This window comes from Danio rerio, chromosome 15 (assembly GCF_049306965.1).
Source record: "Danio rerio strain Tuebingen ecotype United States chromosome 15, GRCz12tu, whole genome shotgun sequence".
Lineage (NCBI taxonomy): Eukaryota > Metazoa > Chordata > Actinopteri > Cypriniformes > Danionidae > Danio > Danio rerio.
The window spans coordinates 7,200,054-7,223,926 of NC_133190.1; the positions used below are offsets into that span (position 1 = coordinate 7,200,054).

The 23,873-nt window shown below is 33.4% G+C and overlaps 1 protein-coding gene across 1 annotated transcript in view; it reads right to left on the reverse strand.

Moving 5' to 3' along the window:
- Positions 1-1,776: 1,776 nt before the first annotated feature.
- prss16 (serine protease 16) overlaps positions 1,777-23,873 on the reverse strand; it is a 34,308-nt gene continuing 12,211 nt past the window's right edge. The window contains exons 2-12 of the mRNA XM_073924377.1: positions 16,343-16,491; positions 15,999-16,098; positions 10,034-10,163; positions 9,837-9,960; positions 9,246-9,323; positions 6,929-6,976; positions 6,584-6,859; positions 6,083-6,215; positions 2,623-2,802; positions 2,088-2,239; positions 1,777-1,968 (exon numbers count right to left, since the gene is read on the reverse strand). Of these exons, the coding sequence (XP_073780478.1) occupies positions 1,915-1,968; positions 2,088-2,239; positions 2,623-2,802; positions 6,083-6,215; positions 6,584-6,859; positions 6,929-6,976; positions 9,246-9,323; positions 9,837-9,960; positions 10,034-10,163; positions 15,999-16,098; positions 16,343-16,491 (1,424 nt within the window). The 3' untranslated portion in view covers positions 1,777-1,914. The remainder of the gene's footprint in view (positions 1,969-2,087; positions 2,240-2,622; positions 2,803-6,082; positions 6,216-6,583; positions 6,860-6,928; positions 6,977-9,245; positions 9,324-9,836; positions 9,961-10,033; positions 10,164-15,998; positions 16,099-16,342; positions 16,492-23,873) is intronic.

The following is a 23,873-nucleotide window of genomic DNA, read 5'->3' on the forward strand; positions in this document are numbered from 1 at the left end:
TTTCTTCTGGAGAAAGTCTTATTTGTTTTATTTTGGCTAGAATAAAAGCAGTTTTTTAATAAAAAAAAAAACATTTTAAGGTCAAAATTATTAGCCACTTTAAGCTATATATTTTTCAATAGTCTACAGAACAAACGTTATACAATAACTTGTCTAATTAATCTGCCTAGTTAATCTAATTAACCTAGTTAAGCCTTTAAATGTCACTACTGTATAGAAGTGTCTTGAAAAATATCTAGTCAAATATTATTTACTGTCATCATTACAAAAATAAAATTATTAAGTTGTTAGAAATGAGTTATTAAAATTATTATTTATGAATGTGTTGAAAAAAATTCTTCTCTCTGTTAAACAGAAATTGAGGGAAACAGGGGGCTAATAATTTTGACTTCAACTGTATATGTGAATTCCAAGATAATCTTTTTTTGTTTCTAACATCATGCATCTTATTTTTCTTGATACTGGAAGTGCATATTAAATGTGCAGTATACAAGGTTTTGTAAGACACAAATATCATATGCAATTTCATGGGAAGCACCTGCACTAAGCCATAAATCAGGCAAGCTATTAATTTCATTATTTAAATTCTGAGAGGTAACAGTCAAACCCTTATCACGTGTCTAACTGGTGAAGATTGTAAAAAGTAGCATGTATACCAACAGCGCCTCCTATTGTAGTCAACAGGAGACATGACGACTCATTGTCTATGCATGTATGTATGGATATGTAACTATATATATATATATATATATATATATATATATATATATATATATATATATATATATATATATATATATATATATATATATATATATATAGTGAAGTCAGAATAGCCGCCCTGAATTATTAGCCCTCCTGTTTATTTTTTCCCCAATTTCTGTTTAACAGAGTTTAAGATTTTTTAAAACTATAATAGTTAATATTTTACTAGATATTTTTCAAGACACTTCTGTGCAGCTTAAAGTGACATCTAAAGGCTTAACTCGGTTAATTAGGTTTAGGCAGGTTAGGGTAATTAGGCAAGTTATTGTATAACGATGGTTTGCTCAGTAGATTTTCAAAAAGCTTAATAGCTTAAAGAGGCAAATAATTTTAACCTTAAAATGTTTTTTTTTATTATTATTATTATTAAAAACTGCTTTTATTCTAGCTGAAATAAAACATATAAGACTTTCTCCAGAAGAAAAAAATATGAAACATCATTTGGGAAATATTAAAAACGAAAAAAATGAATAAAGAAAAATTGATGTGGGACTAATAATTCTGACTCTAACTGTATATATTTATATTTCTAAAATGAAGCTTTGGCAGTAAGCAGTAGTTGGTCATGTGGTAATTAATTACATAATTATATATGAATGTATATTTAAAAACTATAACAGAAGTTATATTATCTTGTGACCTAATGATTAACAATCAAATGGAAAATATATATTTGAAAAATAAACAAACATTGTATGAAAAGAGGTGAAGCAGTGGTGCAGTAGGTAGAGCTGTCGCCTTACAGCAAGAAGGTTGTTGGGTCGCTGGTTCGAGCCTCGGCTCAGTTGGCGTTTCTGTGTGAAGTTTGCATGTTCTCCCTGCGTTCACGTGGGTTTCCTCCGGGTGCTCCTGTTTCCCCCACAGTCCAAAGACATGCGGTACAGGTGAATTGGGTAAGCTTAATTGTCCGTAGTGTATGAGTGTGTGTGTGTGGATGTCTCCCAGAAATGGGTTGCGGCTGGAAGGGCATCTGCTGCGTAAAAACTTGCTGGATAAGTTGGCGGTTCATTCCGCTGTGGCGACCCTGGATTAATAAAGGGACTAAGCTGACAAGAAAATGAATGAATGAAAAGGCAAAAACAAACATGATAGTAATGAAAATCCATAAAACGTATTTGAATAAAAACAAAAAGGGTTTTGTCCATGTGTTTAAATCTTCAGTGCTGCACTTTTGAGCCACGTAGTCACACGTTCTTCAATCCTCTATGGAAAAACAAAAGGAACATTTTGTGTGAAAGGCATCCCAGCTCTTTTCCTCAATTAAAATAATGACTAATTATTCCATTATCTGTGTTTTTCTATAAACTCCATTATGTTTTTACCTTCCTGGCTTGGTGCAGTGCAGGTTTATTCACTGATTTTTCTGAGTTCATGTCCATACAGTGAGCAGTGCCGTTAATAAAAATGACTCTGTCATTGTCCGCCATAGTTTCATTCCAGACCACACTTAGCGCTGCCCATGGATCAATGTTGCCTTGATCAGAAGAATAGCTTTTTATGACTTTTGATGATGTACTTTTTTAAAGAAATTAACTCAAACATATATTTTATAGTTGATCTAATTATACATACTGTAAGGCAGAATTATCACAAACATACTTCTTTACAGTTTTATTCATTATTTTTATGTTGTTATTGTTATTAGATGCATATTTTATGGCAGTACAGCATATGTTGTTCTATATAAAATCACAGTCATGATATAGTAGCATTAAATATCATTACTCTTACTTGATACAACCATAAAAGGTGAGTTAAATTCTTCTTAGTTTGCTCATATTTTTTAACAGACCTTTTTATTTTATTTTTTACAATTCGTAAACATTTTTTTGAAAAAGCCCTTACAACCCTGTTTACCGTTGACATAAAGCACTCTTTGAGTTTGAGGCTGGTTTCCTCCATAGTACTGGTTGGTAAAGTCAATGGAGACAAGCAGACTGTCCTGAGAGATGTTGAAGAGTCGAGAGCAGAGCTCAGTCTGAGACTGAAGAGTGAACCTACGGGAGAATGGGCAGCTATCGTCCTCACATGTTTGATCTGCTCCATAAATCAATAAAAAGGTACACAGTTACTTCACTCTTAACAGGCATTATTCAATTTCATTGCATTAGATGTAAAAATAAGTGAAGTTTATTCATGAAATAATTTCAAGAGGATCACGTGCTTATGATTTATCACGGCCGGTCTCGTATTTGCTAATCACTATCTTCCAATTGTATGAGCCCTAAGCTACTATAAATAACCACAGTTTTCAGTTCACTTTATCTTCGGTTGGAAGAAACCCCCATTCCTCCCTTATTCTCCTCCTTTACCTCTGATCGGGCGGCACGGGGGCCCAGTGGTTAGCACTGAGCCCCACAGCAAGAACACTGCCGGCCCTGGTCCCATTTTCCAGGCGTTTCTGTGAGGAGTTTGTATGTTCTCCCCGTGTCCGCATGGGTTTTCCCGGGTTCTCTGTTTTCCTCCCACCATCCAAAGACATTCAACATGCATAACAATCAAGCATTTGTCTAACCACTTTTGTTCCCTTCGATATCGCAGCCGGGGAGTTCTGAGATCCACCGAGCTCAGGCTCCACTCTCGCTCTGCCAACTGGAGGAAGCCCCTGGCTCGAGGATCCCTTGAGCTCGGTGCTCTCTCCCGGGACAGCATGCCAAACTAACTTTTCTAAATCATCAGCTAAGTGTAAACTCTTGAAATGGCATTTATTTTAAAGGTAACACCGACACAAATTATAAGCAATGATTATAAATTATAAGCAATGATTATAACAGATTCACCATTCAAGATAAAGACTATGTACAGTGGAAATCAAAACAATAAACATGTGGTTTTTTTTCCAGAAGATTTAAATATTGATCATTCTTTTTTTGTACTACGCTGTGAAATGTTTTTTACAAAATAAGCAAGGCACTAACTGTGATCAAATTTAGAGAACAGTAATGATTGTAACAGAAAGAAAGATAACATTAGACCTTTTTGAAGAATCCTAAATAAGTAGGAACTGTATTTTAGTCTTGACTAGATCACTAGTCCTGCACAGACATCACTAGTCTCTCAGCACGTCACTAGTTTTTTAGCACATCACTATAATCTCTCAAAGGACATAACTAGTGTGCTTAATTTTGTTTTTCCCTCTCTCTTTCGGTCTCCCTGCAGGTAATTGTGTTCACCCTGTAGGGATCATTGGATCTTTGAAGTTATTGGCTGTTAGGAGAGGAGAGAGCGTATTTAACCTGAGCTGCCTCTCAAGCCAGCATTGGTGGTGGCCAGGTAATGTGGGGGCTGAGCTCTTCTTTGCATCCAGACCTGTTGTGTTCCAGCGCTTAAAAGATCTGATTTAGCTTAAGTAGCTCATTTATGTTGAGACTGTTGAAGTAGAACTTCTATTGTTAATGATGTTTCAACATCTAACAATTCACGCAAAGAGAAGTGAGTTTGGTTGATTTATCTTTACTTTGTTTCTTTTAAGAATTGAGTATGGGTGCCATTTTGTTTTGAATAACTATTTTTGTCCAGTTTCTGCCAGTAAAGTAAGTTAGTTTATGATTTTGTTTTTTCTTTTCAGATTCTTAAGAGATTTTCTTAGGAATTGGTTCTATTTTGTTTGTTATTTTGTCCCCTTTCATTGTTATATTTGACTTATGCAAATTAACTTCTCTTTTTCTAGTTTTTACCTTGATTTTGTTAAGTCATTAGCCATTTTGGGGTGCGTATCCTAAACAACAACATAACTCGCGGCTAAACTATTGATGCATCATATGATGCATCACTTGGGAAAAGAATGATGTTGTGACGAGTGTTTTCCAAAACCCGTAGTTTCTCTGTCGCATATCCATCGTTTGAGCCACGTTAGTTATAACATGAAACGCCCATAATGATGCTCTAAACAGGGTGGAGTAACTACTTTTTTAGAGAAGAACCCAATCATTTCTTTGTGCAAATTATATTGTTTTACACCCACTGGCATAAAAAAATCCAATATTAGTTTTGGTAAAAACATGCACTCACTTTCTATATTAGTTGAATAATATGTAAATGCCACACAAAGGGCCTGTGTTTCCTTTACTAATATTATTGAGAATATTACCAATTCTAATCTAAATGAACATAAAACCACTTACAAAAGCTAACACAAATTCTAACCTCATATATAAATCATATAAATATATTATGAGGCTATTTATTAAGAAATGAAATGTAATATTAATTATTTATTTGGAAATTTAAAAAATCATGTTTTAATAATAATTTAAATGATGATGACGATGATTATTATTATTATTAATATTATTATTGAGTAGGATATATATATATATATATATATATATATATATATATATATATATATATATATATATATATATATATATATATATATATATATATATTTATTTATTTATTTATTTTTTTCTTTTTTTAAGCCAACAGGCCCACGACATATACATACAGATACTTTATGAATAACCTACTATAAATATAAATGATTAACGTTTACTATGTTTTTTGTTTTCACAAGCTTTGAAGACATAACATATATTCTGCTTTTAAATCAGAGGTCACCTATAGCTTTCATCATGAGCCACGGCTGTGTTCAAAATGACATCAATCAATGTTTTCAGTGTTTACTGCGAAGGGAGAGCAGTTATAAACATGAAGTTCGCTGAAACTGAACTTTAAAAATGCGTTGAAAGCAAATTTTGCCAAACGAATGCCAAATGCCAAATCAACAAACTATGTTTGTAAAGACGCTACTTGCCACCTTAGTTGGCAAACGATGGTTGTCGGAAACGCACCCCTGGTTAAGGAGATGAGTTCTTCTTCTAGCCATGGCACATCACCAATCAATTATTTTCTGTTGCCATCACATCCCCAGTCCAACTAAGATTGTCTCTCAAAGACATAACTAGTTTCTCACAGACATCACTAATCTCTCACAGGACATACATACTGTTTAATAGTTTCTCACAGATCTATCACTAGTCACTCACCGACATCAATAATATCATACAATCCTCTGATGGGATCTTGATCAGCGTTTCTTCAGTCTCTTTTACTCTACATGGACTATGGTTTCTTAGCCACAACTTTGTCGCCATGAATTTGAATCCTAAACCAGGGCTGCTTCAATTTTTTCTGTTTCCAGCTTCAATGTTTATATGTTTTTCTGTGTGATGACTGCGAGACATCTCTTCATAGAGTGTGTGTGTGAGTGTGTGTGTGTGTGTGTGTGTGTGTGAATATTTGAATAACTGGGTATTTGTTTGAGAACTAGACATTAAATAATGACCAAAAAGAATAGACTTCCAATACTCACAAAAGCCAAACTCAGTGCAGGTCTGGTAGAACCATTGTCTGTAACTAGATGTAGCTGTAGTGTTGTTGAGTTCAAGAAAAAGCTTCTCATGAGAGACATCCAGACATGGGAGATTTTCTCTGGCACGATACATCTGAAGATACATGTATGCCAAACATAGAAAAATGGGCATTTCTGATTTAACCATGCATTATGAGGACAGCCATGAGTGTTACACACACACAAACAACACTGGATTATGAGGACAATCAGTGTTAACTGGGCTTCACTCACACACACCAACACACATTACTAACACTGAATTATGCACACACATCTTTATGCCAACTTCCAATAAGTGAACTGATTTTTATACTGTATTAAACTTATACTACACCTAACTCAATCCCTTAGGAAACTTTCTGGAAAAAATACTACATACCCATATTATTATTTAAATGTGTGCCCTTAAATGTCATTGAAACAACACACACACACACTTTGAAATTTGAAAGTTGTTACCATCACTAGTTTGACCAGACGGTCATAAGCCTCCTCCCTTGGATCACTCTTATTGGTCATGATGTCACAAAGCTCCGCGATGCTGAATGCGACACCTTGCTCATTGTACTGGACAGTTCCCATAAATACATCGGCCAAGCTGTGCAGAAGTTCTGTCTTGTCCTCCAGTTTCAAAGGAGTCTCACAACAGCCAAATTCTTTTCCCACTTCTGTCTCATTTCCCATAAGCAGAGCTGCTTCTACTGCTGCAAATGCCCCCTTCACTTCTGCTACACACTGGACACACACACTCAGATGCATAGGCAAACAAACACAAATTCAGCATGACATTAAATGTGCTCTTACCTTTTTAGAGCCACCCACTGCCTCATTTGTTAGACTATGACCAACCACCTGTAAGAAAAAGAAAGAAAAAAAAAAAAAATATATATATATATATATATATATATATATATATATATATATATATATATATATATATAGTTGTTTATATATATACAACAGTTCTGTCTGCTTCTTGAATCTGATTTGCTGATAGTCGTGCATATTTTGCCAGTAACATCACACAAAGGCCTCTTCAGCCTTCACCTTTGTGAAATACTCCGCCCACATAGAGTCAGAGACCAGAGAGAAACTACAGTTTGACAAATATTACTGCTGTGTACTTTTGAGCCTTGTTTAGTCGAGAATGTAGTTATTTCGATTGCAACTATGCAGTTTAATTGTAAGGATAATGCCTATTTAAAATATTTACAATTTCTGAGAAATCTGGTAAGCTGGTAAGCATACTTGCCAACACTCTTGTTTTTCATGGAATATGCCGTATTTCAGACCAATCTCCCGCAACCATTCCGTTTTTTATTTCTTCCGGACAACTCCCATAATTTCACCCCCCTTTTTGGTGCAGTATGTAAACACCCCCAGGTTGCTAACTTTAGTACAGTACCCGATCGTAGTGGCCACCCAAACCCGCTGCATCCTTTAGAGACCTCATCCCAGAACACCCGGTCTCCCGGATTTTCAGAGACATGTTGGCAGGTATGGTGGTAAGTGATATTAGCCCATTTCACACAGTGATACCGGTAAATTTCTGGAAAATTTCCGGAACGACTTTACCGGTATATTCAAAAAAGCGCTGTTCACACAGGCGAGGACGTTACGGAAATTTTCTGGAAAAGAGCATTCACACATCCATTCCAAAATACCGGTAAATTCTGACATCATTCACCACAAATGAGCTTTAAACGGCTGCGCTTGTATTTGTAAACATTTGACTAAATTACAAACTCTGTGGATGATCAATATTGTGAACAACTTTCGCAGGATCACTTTCGCATGTCGAGATGTTTATAATATGTGCGTGTGCAGGCGCTCACAGGCTCTTTCACAGGCACACGCAAAGCTTGAAGGTAAACAAACAACGGCTTATCATAAGCATCTCATCGATGATTATTTACACAGTTGGCATAAAGAAGAACATATAAACGTGATCTGACTAACTTCTAGCAGCTAAATGTGTCTGGAAAAATATTCAAAGGTTTTTATTCTCACAAACAGCGTGGACGTAAATGCGTCTGACTGTTGTGATTGGCTAAAGCAGACGCCTCACGTCAGCACGTTCTAGACGTGCACGCGCTTATTACGGCAATCTTCCTTCTGCATTCACACAGCGCAGCATTCCGGCAAATTGCCGGTAATGTTACAACTTCTCTTTCCGGAAAATAGCCAGAACGAATTTACCGGTATTTTCAAAAAGGACCTGTTCACACATACAACCTTTGTTGTGGAAAGGTCTGTATGTGTGAAAGGGGCTAATCTAAGTCAATCTTTTGTATGTATGTATGTTGTAGTGCTGTATTTATGCTGATTTGTTCACATATCAGGAATTTGTGTTGTGTTGGCAGAAAGAAAAAAATATATGTCTGCATGTGAAAGCCTGCATGTGTTAAGCGTTTTTTCTTATCTCAAACACAACAGCAGTCTGGTAGTGATTGCGTTGCCTTCTTGAAGGCTAATTTTGCTCACACTGTAAGATTATAAGGCTGAACGTGACATGAAATGCCATCCATCTACAGAGATATTTTCTTACAATGCCACAGTCTACAGTTTTCTCTGTTGCAATTGGGATGTCACGTTCAGCCTTATAATCTTACAGTGTGAGCAAAATCAGCTGCCTTGTCATCACTTTAGACAATACACTATAGAGAGTCATTCAAATACTAGATCTAAAGTGACGTTGGTGAATTAGTAAAGGCTTCTACTGTTTTGACGTCAGCTGCAGATGTGAATGAATGGCAGAAGAAAGTAGTTCCTTATACAAAAGGATTTTTAGAATTTCCGTGTTTAGTTTTCTTATTTATATACACGATTGTGCCGTCCAACTCGTAGCCATGTGATATGGCTTTATATCAGCACTGGTGGGACACTAAGGCCAATGCACGCCTCCCACCAGTGCTGATATACAGCCATATCGCACTGCTATCTGTACGATATTACCAGTCGAAATAAAACAAATAAGATTTTATAAAAATCATAGGAGACCTAAACTTCTAAATGCCGATGCCTAAACAAAAATGCTAAACTGTACAAATAATGCAATAACGACTGTAAGTTTTATGCTCAAATGGATAACATCTCCTGGCATTGCAAGATGAAAACTTACCCTATTGTAAGAGCTAAAGTCCAAAACAGCATAAACGGGAGCAGATGATGCCACTGCTCCATAGATAAGATGAGGGAACTACCAGAGAAACAAAAAAAAGTTATTGAATAAAATATATAAATTGTTCAGGGTTACACTGATAAAAGAATTTGATAAAACTTAAGTCTTTATTTTATTAATAAATAAAGATGTCTAACGTGGGCACTGTAAGATAATCTATAGATATATTCTCCCTGTGTTCATGTGAGTTTCCTCCAGTTGCTCCGGTTTCCCCAAAGTGCAAAGACTGTGAAATGAAATAAGCTGAAGTTGCTGTAGTGTGTGTGTGTGTGTGTGAATGCAAGAGTGTATGGGTGATTGCCAGTGTTGGGTTGCGGCTGTGGCGATCCCTGATTAATAAAGGGACTAAACTGAAAAAAAAAAATGAATGAATAAATGAATCAATTGTGAAATCTTACCTTGTTGATTCTGGTAATAAATCTTGGTGGAGATTTCATACTCTAATATGGATTATTTGAGCTGAAAATCTAGATAAAGTAAACCATTGTAAAATTCTTAAACTGAACAACGATGAGAGGTTGGAGAACAAACCTTTCCTCTTAACCAAGCTGAGAGAGCTCCAGCATAGGAACCCCCAAAGCTGATCCAGGTGTTCCTATGAGAAAGGCTGAAACGCTGGCTGATATAATGATGGAAAGCAGCCAAATCTGCCAAACTGAGACAGGAAGGAGATGAAACATGTTATAAATGTCATTGTGGTGATAGAAATGTCTGTCACCATCACATACGCTTGTTGGCTGGAAAGATCTCTCAATTTGTCTGTCTCTAGACCATCTGGGTTGATGCTCTCCCCGTAGAACCGATGCTCTAGAGCCACCAGCAGTGCTCCATGTCTCTCTGCCATCTCCACATGATGACCTGAAATATGATTCAACAGAAAGAATTATGATTTCTGTATCATCATTTATCAAAAATAACTAAAACAGCCTGATTCTATAGTAGAACCTCAAAAAATTGTTATAAACCATCTTTTTATCCCTGTATTTTCTCTTTGTTTATGTCATTCGATCGTGGTTGCATTTCTCTCTTAGTGCTGTTGGACCTCTGTGCTGCATTTGATTGACACTATTGATCATAATATTCTCCTTAATAGGCTTGAAAATGATGTTGGTATTACAGGAACTGCATTGGCTTGATTCAGGTCTTACCTATCGGATGTTTATCAATTTGTATTAGTTAAAAAAAGAAGTGTCATTTTGATTACGATGTGGAGTCCCACAAGGCTCATTTCTTGGTCCCTTACTTTTCACATTATATATGCTATCACTAGGTGATATCTTTAAAAACCATAGATATATACACTAGATGTCGCCTGGCCTATTGTTGTCTATCGGACGGAATGCCTCAATAGCGCCGCCATCTTGCTACAGGGTAGCGCTCCCTTTGAAATGAATGCGGGACTAAGGTACAGTTGAGGACTGTGGCCATGCAAAGCCAGAGATATACACATATACACATATATCTATGATCGGGAGTTTTCCTGGATGTTAGTATGTAATTTTTTTTTCTAATTACGAAAATTATAATTTTACATCACTTTTCTACATTGATGGATCAGTGACCTCACGGGCATTCCTGACAAAAAGCTTGTGTTTGTGTGTACAGAAATGTACTATTCACCCTCCCTGTTAAATATAATCTAATCATGTCCTGAAACACACCTCCTCTCCTGCGTTCACTTCTCATACTGACGGAGTGAGCGATTCGTTTGTGAATGAATCCCCCGAACGACTCTTTCACTAACGTTAGCCGACAATAATACAAGTTTCTGGCAGCGCAGCATCTCGCTGTCATATTTCTTTTGCATTGTTTGCTGATTTTATTTAACAAAACTAGCATAAGCCGAGTGTTTAGTGCGAGTTGGAGCTGCTTTGCCGTATGGTGAATGCAGTAAGTGACTGTTATCCTCAATAACGTTACCTGATTTGCACACAAGTTCAGAACAAACAAAAACAGAAAAAAACATAATATTACCTATGAAATGTTCTGCCTTTGTGCTTTATTTTCTTTGTTTGCTCGTTACTACACCTGTAGACAGCGCTAAAGTCCCGGGTCTTCACGTAATAACACTGTCTTGACTAGTGCGGTTGAATGACATTTGTCCTGGGAGCACTGTACCAATGTGGCGGTGCTATTGACGCATGCTCAGGGTCCCTATGCGATATCTAGTGTATATATCTATGTTTAAAAACATGGAGTTAGTTTGCACTGTTATGTCGATGATACACAACTCTGCATCTCCATTCAGCCTGATAATTTGTATGAATTCACAAAATTATCAGATTGTGTAGATGATATGAATAACTGGATGACCAAAAACTTAAAACTGGGGTCTTGCTTATTAGAGCCCAAAACTTCTCATGCAAAAACCTAGAATACTGTCTCACCCTTCATGGCTTTGCAGTTCAGTTCTTCTCTTCAGTCAAAAAGTAAGAGGTGATTTATGACAATACAGGTTTACAGTTGTTTGAAATGTGTCATTTCATCTTAAAAGATTGCCTAATTTCGACATATGCTATCAGTGTCTAATACGGAAAACTTATTCATGCTTTTATGACCTCTCAGTTAGATTACTGTAATTACTGTTACTAAGTGGTTGTTTTGGAGGCCTATTTAAAAACCCATATCCAGTTCAAAATGCAGCTTTCTAGAATTTAGAAATTTGATCATTTTACTCCGGTTCTTTCAGCATTGCTTTGGCTCCTTTCTAAACATCATTTACATTTTAAAATCTTATTGACAACAAAGCCCTAAATGGCTTAGATCCCCAGTATTTGAGGGAGCTCCTGGTGTATTACAGCCTCTCACATTTGCTACGCTCAACTAATTATGGACAACTGATTATTCCTATAATCAAAACTGATTGTAGTTGTTTTCATATCCAGCACCTAAACTCAATAACAGCCTTCCTACAGCATAGTCAGAGAGGCAGACAGTTTAAATCTAGACTAAAGACATATCTTTGCATTCGCGTACACAAAAAACACGCATAACTTTCAAAATCCAAATCCTCTAAAGGATTTTTAGGCTGCAGATTATAAATTTTTTGGCCAATTTACTGTGTATTGCCATCAGCATTTTACAATCATATGAGGGGTCTTTCCTCATCAACACCAGTGTGCAGCATGCAGCTGGATGATGCAAAGGGAAGCTACAAAACAACGGCTCTAGTGCACTTCATCTGCAGGTGGAGAGACGGAGATTCAATTAAGTTCAATAATGCGTAAGGGCTGATGGAGGAAATATGGTCAGGACAGCGAGGTTACACCCTCACGAAAAGTGCCACGAGATGTTTTTAATGGCCACAGAGAGTCTGGACCTTGGTTTAATGTCTCATAAAAGATTATAATGTCCCCATCACTACTGGGACTTAAGGACCCACACACTCTCAGAAATAAAGCTACAAAACCTGTTACTGGGGCGGTAACTTTTTTAACAGGTGCTTATTTGTGTAAAAAAAAAAAGATACATTTTAAGAAGGCACCGCCCCAGCAGACTTTATCTGTAGACTACACTTCTCCTCCACTGCTGGCTTTACTCAAACCACACGAACAAAACTGCTATTTGGCGCCACCCGGTGGACATTTCAAATGAACGCAGCAATGATATTTAGGAGGGGGAATTACAGTTTTTTGTAATCCTTTTATCATACAAATACTACAGGAACATCACTTTAGATAACCAGCACTCAAGATACACATCGTTTCAATAAACAATCATTTAAAAAAGTGGAGGGAATTTTTTTAATTTTATTAATTCAATATAATAGTAATAATGTAGGTTTACTGTTACAGTTTTTTAAAATGGTTGTCACAAATTTCAGAACCCTGATGTCAATTTTCAAAGTGCTAGACACAAAAATCCAAAACTTTTATCAGAGACTCTCCAGTATTCAAAACTCTGCATGCACTGTAAAAAATGCAGGGTCCCACACAATTCCTTCATGTTGTACCAACACAAATCGATTAAGTTAACTTAACACTTTTAACTATTTTATGTTGATTGAACTTAAAAAAATTAAGTTGTTCCAATGAAATCTCAAGGATTGTGTTGTTTCAGCTCATTTTAAATAGTTTGAACAAGTCATAAAAATGATTTTGAGTGTGTTGTGTTATAAAAACAATCATTCACAATAATTCAATATTGTTGTTAAAAATATGATATTGGTTTCATTATGGTTTATACATAAATGTAGAGGGAATGGTACAAACACTGAACAAAAGTTTTATTCATTCAATCATAATGTAGGTTTACTGTTAAAAAAATGTTAACCAAAGTGTTTCTTACTTCATGTCTCCATATTGAAGGCTGATATATGGCAACATATGCAAATTACAATTGGATTTTCACAGACTATATATGTACATATATGCAAATATGTGTGTGTGGTTGTGTATACGTAATATTTTCATAGATAAAATATATAACATTATAGGTAATATATTTACGTAACATACATGTACATATTTGTAATTCTAATGATTAAAAAAGGTAATACTCTTTTAACATTTTGACATGACATATTTTATATAGGGCAGCATGGTGGTGCAGTGGATAGCACAATGGCCTCACAGCAATAAAGTCGCTGGTTCGAGCCACGGCTGGCTCACTTGGCATTTCTGTGTGAAGCATGTTCTCCCCGTGTTGCCGTGGGTTTCCTCCGGGTGCTTCAGTTTCCCCCACAGTCCAAGGACATGCGGTACAGGTGAATTAAATAAGCTAAATTGTCCGTATTGTATGTGAGTGTGTGCAAGAGTGTATGGGTGTTTCCCAGTGTTGGGTTGTGGCTGGAGGACATCCACTGCATAAAACCTGTGCTGGATAAGTTGCTGGTTCATTCCGCTGTGGCGACCCCTGATTAATAAAGGGCCGAAAAGAAAAATGAAATATTTTATATCTGTGAAATCTATCTGAACTAGTATGTTACATATGTAATGTAATTTGCAAATCCGTATTTTCATATGTCAGATTTGTATTTTGGCATCTGTGTTTCCATCAGTTTGGTCTTGTGGATTTGATCACAGGTTCTCCACATTACAGTGGTGTTTTCATTAGTCAAGTATCATGGAAAGAACTTCTGTCACTGTAAACCCAGGCCTGACACTGGTCTGCTCTTACAGTATGCTTTGAATGTACTTGCTTGCATACAGTAAAGCCAAATATGAAAACGCTGTCTGTAAAAGTGTACATGGGACAAAGAAACAATAAATATGGAATGATGAAATCAGTTGGGTCATCTTCTGTGGTAATGGCTGTTATTTTATCTATCCTGAAACGTTCATCATCTAAACATGCATCAGGAGTAATGCAACAGTTGTATCAGTGGATAGTTACATCATGGTAATTAAATGAACACACGGTTATTCATTTATTCATTTTCTTGTCGGCTTAGTCCCTTTATTAATCCAGGGCTGCCACAGCGGAATGAACCGCCAACTTATCCAGCAAGTTTTTACGCAGCGGATGCCCTTTCAGCCGCAACCCATCTCTGGGAAACATCCACACACACATTCACACACACACACACACACTCATACACTACGTGAAGTTTATTTATAAACAAATTTCGAGAGGATCACGTGCTTATGATTGTTCACAGCTGTTCCAACTTTAGCTAACGACTGATTATCCTATCAGACGATCCTTAACTCACTATAAATAACCAGACTTTTCTCATCTCAATATCTTCGTCTTGAAGAAACCCCCCCACCCAATTCTACTTTCCCTCCTTTCAAACGGGCGTCACGGTGGCCAACGATTAGCGCTGTCGCCTCACAGCAAGAATTCCCCTGGTTTAATTCCTTCCAATCCAGACCGCATTTCTGAGCGGAGTTTGCTCGTTCTCCCCGTGGTCGCGTGGGTTTTCCCCGGGTCCTCCGGTTTCCTCCCACAGTTCAAAAACAAGCACTCTAAACAATTAATCCAAATACCTTAGCTAAACTCTGAGTTCACCTTTCAGCATCCATATCTGACACTTGGCTACAACAAGCAAGAGGGGGAGTCATCGAGATCTACCTGAGCTCACACTCCCCTCTCACCTTGCAACGGGAGGGAACCCAGGGCTCGAAGATCTTATAAGCTTAGGGCTCTCTCCCAGGACAGCATGCCAAACTAGCTTTATTATCAATCATCAGCTAAGTGTGAACTCTTGAAGGACAATTTAGCCTACCCAATTCACCTGTACTGCATGTCTTTGGACTGTGGGGGAAACCGAAGCACCCAGAGGAAACCCACGCGAAGGCAGGAAGAACATGCAAACTCCACACAGAAAAACCAACTGAGCCGAGGTTCGAACCACCGACCCAGCGACCTTCTTGCTGTAAGGCGACAGCACTACCTACTGCGCCACTGCCTCGCCAACACACCGTTATTTCAAATGTTATGTGTAAGTTGCGTTTTAAGATGGGATCAATTTGATGTTTAATTGTGTTACTTTGAAAAGGTGATCTTAGTTCAGTGAACAAAGTATCAAGCTTTGTGTACTGTATCCCAGCATTTGGGAAAAAAAAATTAAGAGTTTTACAAAAATGTGCAATATTAATTGTGAATAGTTGTGAATTTTGTGTCTCGAGTTTAGAAAATTGACACCAGGGTTCTGAATTTTGTGGCAAAACAATTGTAGAAAACTGTATTTCAGCTTTAGCAATGGATATTGTAATGTTGGGACTTGAAGCAAGAAAAACTGTTGCTCACCAAATAACACAGAGAATTTGGATAGAGGGCCTTCTCCTCCTATATAAAGAAACACTGGCCCGTCTGAACGCTGCCAATACACGTCATTCACAAAATATGTCTGTGCAGAATAGGAAAAACAATATATTATCATGTCAATAGAAGTTTACAGGTACAAATCATTTCTTCATTTTAATATAAAGGAATCACAGGTTGTTCATTATAATAGTCTATTATTAGACTATTATTAGAAATATTTGTTCTAGAAATATTCATTAGGTCTTGAGCCACCTTGATCATATTAAAAAAACCATGACATTTAAAGTAGACTGTGAATGCAAGGCATGTCTGATTGTATTTATTACCTGTGGTAAGGTTTTGTCATTTTGCCTGTCAAAGTGGTCCACGGGTTGGTGAATTGTGCCTTTTTTTGGAGTAGCGTGTGTCAAATGCTGTTTTACTTTGGCTTGCTGTATGTTATGCACATGATCCTTTATTCTCCAAAGAACTTGACCTAAAATATATACGGTATAGAGTTTGGTTATGTAAGGTGGGATGAGAATAAAAACATTTGCTTCAGCTAGAACAGAAATAAGTGCTTCAGCCATTTTTTTAGGATTTGCAGTAGAAGCTACTTTTTATAAACTGGTAAATTAGGCTTGTATTGGCTTACCAAAGCTTTCAGTGCATGGTTGATTGTTTTTAATATTGGGACAGTTGCAACAGTTTTTGCATTTCCTTCAGTTTCTCAGAGACAGTTTTTTTTTTTTTTTGTGCAAGTTTTAATATGATGAACCCATATCTATCCAACACCAACGTACATTGCTATAATGTGTGTATATATATGATAACATATGCAGTATTATATTAACTGACCTCAAGCTGGGGTCCACAAGTAAAGGGACAGTTACTCACAGGGACAGTTGCAACATTTATTGAAATGTTATAATAAAAAAAAATTCTAAAATATCAGGTTGGATTTTATTTAGATTTTTTGGCAAACAGACCATGTAAAGTCGTCACCTTGTAATTATAAGGTTCTATTTGCGTTCTAAATGATTTTGAGATATTGAGCTTCAAAGTTTATGCATTCCAAACAGACAACAGTATGCGTGTAACATATCTCTTTCATACATTAACATGACAGAGACCCTAAATATACTCTAAATGTAAATTATCAAAAAATTTGGTAAGACTTTATAATAACTACACACTATGAATCATTTATTAAGCATTAGCAAATAGTGAACTCATTATCTGTCAAGCATTAACTCTACATTAATAAACATTAGTAAGCAGTTTATAACTGCATCTATTAATGCTGTATTCTTGACTTACGACCACATTTATAATGTGCTTAATAATTGTACTTTCATACTTTGTTAATTATTTATTTTTCATTACTAAATAAAGTATTGCATTATTTACAAACCAGTTATTTAAGCATAGTTGGTGGTTTTTTAAGATCATTCAGAATGAGTTAGTAAATGATTAATAAACTATTGAAAACAACATTTATATATCTTATTATTCAGGCAAATATTTATACTTAACTAATGTGTTAATAAATGCTTTACTAACTCAACTTCATCCAGTTTTGTGACGTAATCTAAAGTGAGGACTATTCTTGCTTTATAAATGCCTTATAAATGATAATTGAAGAGTCAGTTAAATTCTAAAAAGGAAAGAAGTACATAAACAACATTATTAATTTCTTTTCATTTGAAGATACACTAATAAAACTGTATCAAATGAAAAGTAAATCTGTGCAACCTGATCTAAAATAAAATGACTGTACAGTTTAAACATTGCATCTTTTTTTTTATTGTTGAATTATTATAATGTTGTTGTTTTATACAATTTTATGTCGTATTTTGACACTCCTGTTATTCAGCAATGTTCAATATTTACAATATCTAATTCAGAAAAGATTGCAGTGATTATTGTTCATTTGATACCAAACCTTTAATTATCATTTATAAGGGATTTATGAAGCATAAATAGTCCTCACTTTAGATTAGGTCACAAAACTGCATGAAGTTGAGTTAATAAAGCATTTGTTAACATACTAACATATGCCTGAATATTAAGATGTATAAACCTTGATTTCAACAGTTTATTAATCATTTACTAATTCTGAATGATGTTAAAAACCTCCAACTACTCTTAAATACAACTGGTTTGTAAATAATTCAAAACTTCATTTAGTAATGAAAAATAAATCATTAACAAAGTATGAAAGTACAGTTATTAAGCACATTATACATGTGGTTGTAAGGCAAGAATACAGCATTTGTATTCACAGTTGTAAACTGCTTACTAGCGTTTAATAATGTAGAGTTAATGCTTAACAAATAATAAATTCACTAGATGCTAATGCTTAATAAATGGTTTATAGTGTGTAGTTATTATAAAGTGTTACCAAAAAATTTTTACATTTGCAAATAGGGAAAAAAAAAAACGGCAAATGCAGATAGAAGCTTCTAATTCTAAAAAATATTTTTCCCCTTGGAATTATAAAGTTCTATTTGACAGATCATTCACTGAAGCATTACTAATCAAGAAATACAATCAGTCTGCTTATTAATTTAATAATAATTAAAAAAAATTGGTTTTGTTTGATATGTAGATGTTTGAGAAAGTTTTTTTTTCTTTTTATTTTTTTTTTTTGCTTTCTATAACATTTAATTAATGTTTTAGGATAAATATTTTTTTCAAATATGTTCAAATTAAGCATACAAGGCTGTGCTTTATATTTTGTCCAGTCCAGCTGTTAATTTTATGTAATTAATATGAATTATATACTTTATGTGAATTACAAAATTATATTTATTGATTTATTTGCCCCATAAAATAGTATTTGCCCTTAAAGGCTTAATATTAAATTGAAAGACTTTAAAAGAAAACAGACAATGAGCAAATGAATTTAATAAACACAGAAAAATGTTGCACTGACTATATACACTCAAACAAAAATATTTGACATTTAATATATTACATTTTAAATAGCTGTTTCTGTTTTAACAATGTAAATCTCAATGTGGAAAACGCTTCTTAATCCTCACATTTAAACCCATTTTTAGTTTCAGGTTTCTTTTTAATTTTATGTGGTGCGGCGTTATTTAGTTCATTCTGATTTTGTGTTTCTTTCTGGTCTTTCCCACTGTCAACAGAACAATGCAGCATATGACAAAGAAACCTGATTGGTCCTCGTGCATGCATTCGAAATGCTGATTGGCTAATAGAAAGAACCTTTAAGAGCGAAGCTAAAGTTCGACTTCGTAGATAACACCTTTTTTGTTTAAATAAAAGTCTTAAAATTTAAACAATTTATAAAAAAAACATCACAATGTAAATAAGATGTCATTTAATAAGATTATGTGAATAACTTTTGTATTATATATTTATTATAATTCTAAGGTGACAATACTGTACTGTATATGAAATATACAAAAACACACTTACAATACTATCATAGATGCAATTATTATGTTATAACCATGTAGTAATCGCAATGTTATTACATTGTTATAACAATGTAATTACAATGTTATAACAGTGTTACTACATAGTAATTACATACCAATTGAAAGTTTATAATAACAAATTTACTGTGTATATTTACATATACACAAATACATGACATGATACTGTACATGAAATATATGAAGAAACACTGGTTTATAAATATCTTGAACATAGGAAAAATGCAATAGCAATGTAATTACTAAGTAATGAAACTGTAATTAGGTTTTTAACTACATGTGTACTGTGTATATTTACGTATTTAACTTTAGATAATCAAATATTGCACATGAAATATACAAAGAAACATTCAAATTTATAAATATAACCTTGGATGTAGCTAAAATGTAATGACATAATAAGTACAAAGTAACGACACATTATTTACACACAAGACAATATTATTGTTACATATTACTTCTCAGATGCAATTATCAAGAAATGTTATTACAAAGTAAATAGAATGTCATTACATCCAAAATAAAAGGTTGTAATTACATATGTACTGTGTATGTTTACATACAAATAAACAAACACAATACTTTAAATATACAAAGAAGCATGGCTATAAATATTATCTTGGACATAATAGCAATGCAATGACATAGTAATTACAATGTAACGACACAGTAAATGCACACAAGATAAAAGTTTGTAATTACTTGTGTACTGTATATATTTATGTTTACAACATAAAGAAATACTGTACATGCAATATACAAGGAAATATTTACATTTACATTTATAAATATTATATTGGATGTAACTACAATGTAGTTACAACATAATGACATAGTAACTACAATGTAAAAACTTTCCAAATGTTTGTATGAAATGTTATAACAATGTAATTATATAGTAATCCAAAATACGTTATAACAATGCAATTACAATGTTATTACATATAAATACTTCTAAAATAGATTGTAATTAAATATGTACTGCATAACTTTATGTATAAATACACAAATACAGTACTTAAAATATTCAAAAAACACAAACTTATAAATATTACCTTGGATGAAAGTACAATGCATATACAATGTAAAGACATGGTAATTAAGTTTGTATTTACATGTGTACTTTGTATATTTATGTATACAACTATAGATAACCAAATACTGTAAATGCAATATACAAAGAAACATTTACATGCATAAATATTATCTTGGATGTAACTACAATGTATTTACAATGTAACGACACAGTAATTGTGCACAAGACAAAAGCTTGTAATTACATATTACATGTCAAATGTAATGACCATGTTCTAAAAATGCAATTACAATGTCATAACATCCATACTAAAAGTTTACAAATACATATGTACAGTGCATAATTACATATAAATACACAAATACAGTACTTAAAATATACAAAGAAATATGTTTATAAATATTATCTTGGATGTAATTACAATGTAATGACACAGTAATTGAACACAAAATAAAAGTTTGTAATTGCATGTGTACTGTATATATTTAAGTATAAAAATATAAATAAATACTGTACATGCAATATACAAAAAAATTTACATCTATAAATATTATCTTGAATGTAACTACAATGTATTTACAACAAATTGACTTAGTAATTAAAATGTATCAACAGTAATTGGTAATTGACAAAATCTTGTAACTACATTTTACAGCTCAAATGTAATTACAATGTTATAACAAACTAATCACAATGTCATTACATCGCAACTAAAAGTTTGTAATTGCTGTACATATGTACTGTGCATATTCATATATACTTAGGCAAATACAGTACTTGAAATATCCAAAGAAAGATGTTTATAAATATTATCTTGGATGTAGTTACAATGTTATAGTAATGTAATGACAAAGTAATTACAATGTAACAACACAGTAATTGAACAAAAAGCAAAAGTTTTGTAATTATATGTGTACTGTATATATCTACGTATACAAACATAAATAAAGAATTACTGTATATGCAATTTACAAAGAAGCATTAACATTCATAAATATTCTCTTTGGTGTAACTACAATGTATTTACAATGTGATGACATAGTAATTGTGCACAAGACAAAAGCTTGTAATGCCATATTACATCTCAAATGTAGTTACAATTTTATAAAAATGTCATTGCAATGTCATTGCAACCAAACTGAAAGTTTGTTAATAGATATGTAATGTGTATAATTACATAAAAATACAAAAATACAGTACTTGAAATATACAAAGAATAATAGTTATAAATATTAGCTTGGATGTCATTACAATGTAATAGCAATGTAAATACATTGTTTTGACCATGTTAAAATGTAATGACAGTAATTGCACACAAGACAAGTTTGTAACTACATATTACATTGCAGATGTAACTACAATGTTTTAACAAAATACAAAATCCAAAATACAAAGTTGTAACAATGTAATTACAAAGTTATTACATAGTAATTACATCCAAAAACGTTTTTAATTACACATGTATTGCATAGTTTTCCATATACACAAGAGCAGTCCTTGAAATATACAAGGAAACGTAAGCTTATTATATTATCTTGGGTGTAAGTACAATACAATAGCAATGTAATTACAAAGAAATGACATGGTTATCATGTTTGCAATTACATGTGTTCTGAGTATATTTAAGCATACAACTATAGATAACTAAATACTGTACATGCAATATATAAAGAAATATTTGCATCCATAAATATTATCTTGGATGTAACTACAATGTAATTAAAATATGACATGGTAAGTGCAATGTAACAACAGTAATTGCAAACAAGACAAAAGCTTGTAATTACATGTTACATCTCAAATGTAGTTACAATGTTATAACAATGTAAATACAATGCTATTATATAGTAATTACATCCAAAATAAAAGTTTCTAATTACATATGTACTGCATATATTTACGTATAAGTACACAAATACAGTACTTAAAATATACAAAGAAACATGTTTATAAATATTATCTTGGATGTAATTACAATGTTATAGTAATGACATAGTAATTGGAATGTAACGACACAATAATTAAACACAAGATAAAAATTTGTAATTACATGTGTACAAAGAAATATTTACATTTATAAATGTTATTTTTGGATGTAATTACAATGTAATGGCATAGTAATAACATCCAAGATAAATGTTTGTAATAACTAGGCCCACCCGGAACTTGCGTGCGCAATTCCGCAATTCCGCAGATTTTTAGCCCATCAATAATTCTATTTATTTACTTGAGTAAATGTGTGTAAACTATATTTATTCAGTTTTTTTATTAACTTCATTAATATTATTGACTAATGTGAAAATGTTCGTCTGATTTATGTATAATGCAGTTTGTACAGTAATATTTTCTGTCTTTTACAAGATATATTATATGACAAACTTGCTTTATTTACCAAATAAAGTGAATCTAATTGGATTTACATTTTAAACATTAAATAAAAATTAAAAAGTTATTATTTTTATTTAGTATATTAAGATTTTAGTTATGATACTCCCAAAATAATTTTGCAGATTTTTATCACAATTCTCCGCAGAAATAGCAAAAAACTGCCGCAGATTTTGTCTGGCCCTAGTAATTACATATTACAATGTTATAACAATGTAATTGCAATGTAGTATTCCAAAATACAATGTTATAACACTACAGCTTATAAATACTATCTTGGATATAAGTACAATTTAATTACAATGTAATGACATGGTAACTAAGTTTGTAAATACATGTGTACTGTATTAAAGTCTACAACTACAGGTAACCAAATCCTGTACATGCGATATACAAACATTTGCATTCAGAAATATTATCTTGGATATAACTACAATGTAATTACAATGTAATGACATAGTAACTAGCTTTTAATTACATATTACATCTCAAATGTAATTACAATGTCATAACATCCAAGCTAAAAAGTTTGTAATTAAATATAAAGTGTGTATATTACCCTATATATACACAAACACAATACTTGACATATACAAAGAAACATAGTTATCATGGATGTAATTACAACGTAAAACTAATGTAGTTACAATGTAACTACACAGTAATTGCAGACAAGTTTGTATACACATTACATCTCAGATGTCATAACAATGTAAGTCATAACGATCTAATTACAATGTCATTACACCCAAAACAAAAGTTTATAATTACAAATATGCTGTGTATATTTACATATAAATACACAAATACAGTACTTGAAATATACAATGAAACATGTTTATAAATAATATCTTGGATGTAACTACAATGTAAAAGTAATGTATTTACACTGTTAGAACATGGTAGTTACAATTTAACGACACAGTAACTTCACACAAGAGAAAGGTTTGTAATTACATGTGTACTGTATATAGTTACAAATACAACTAC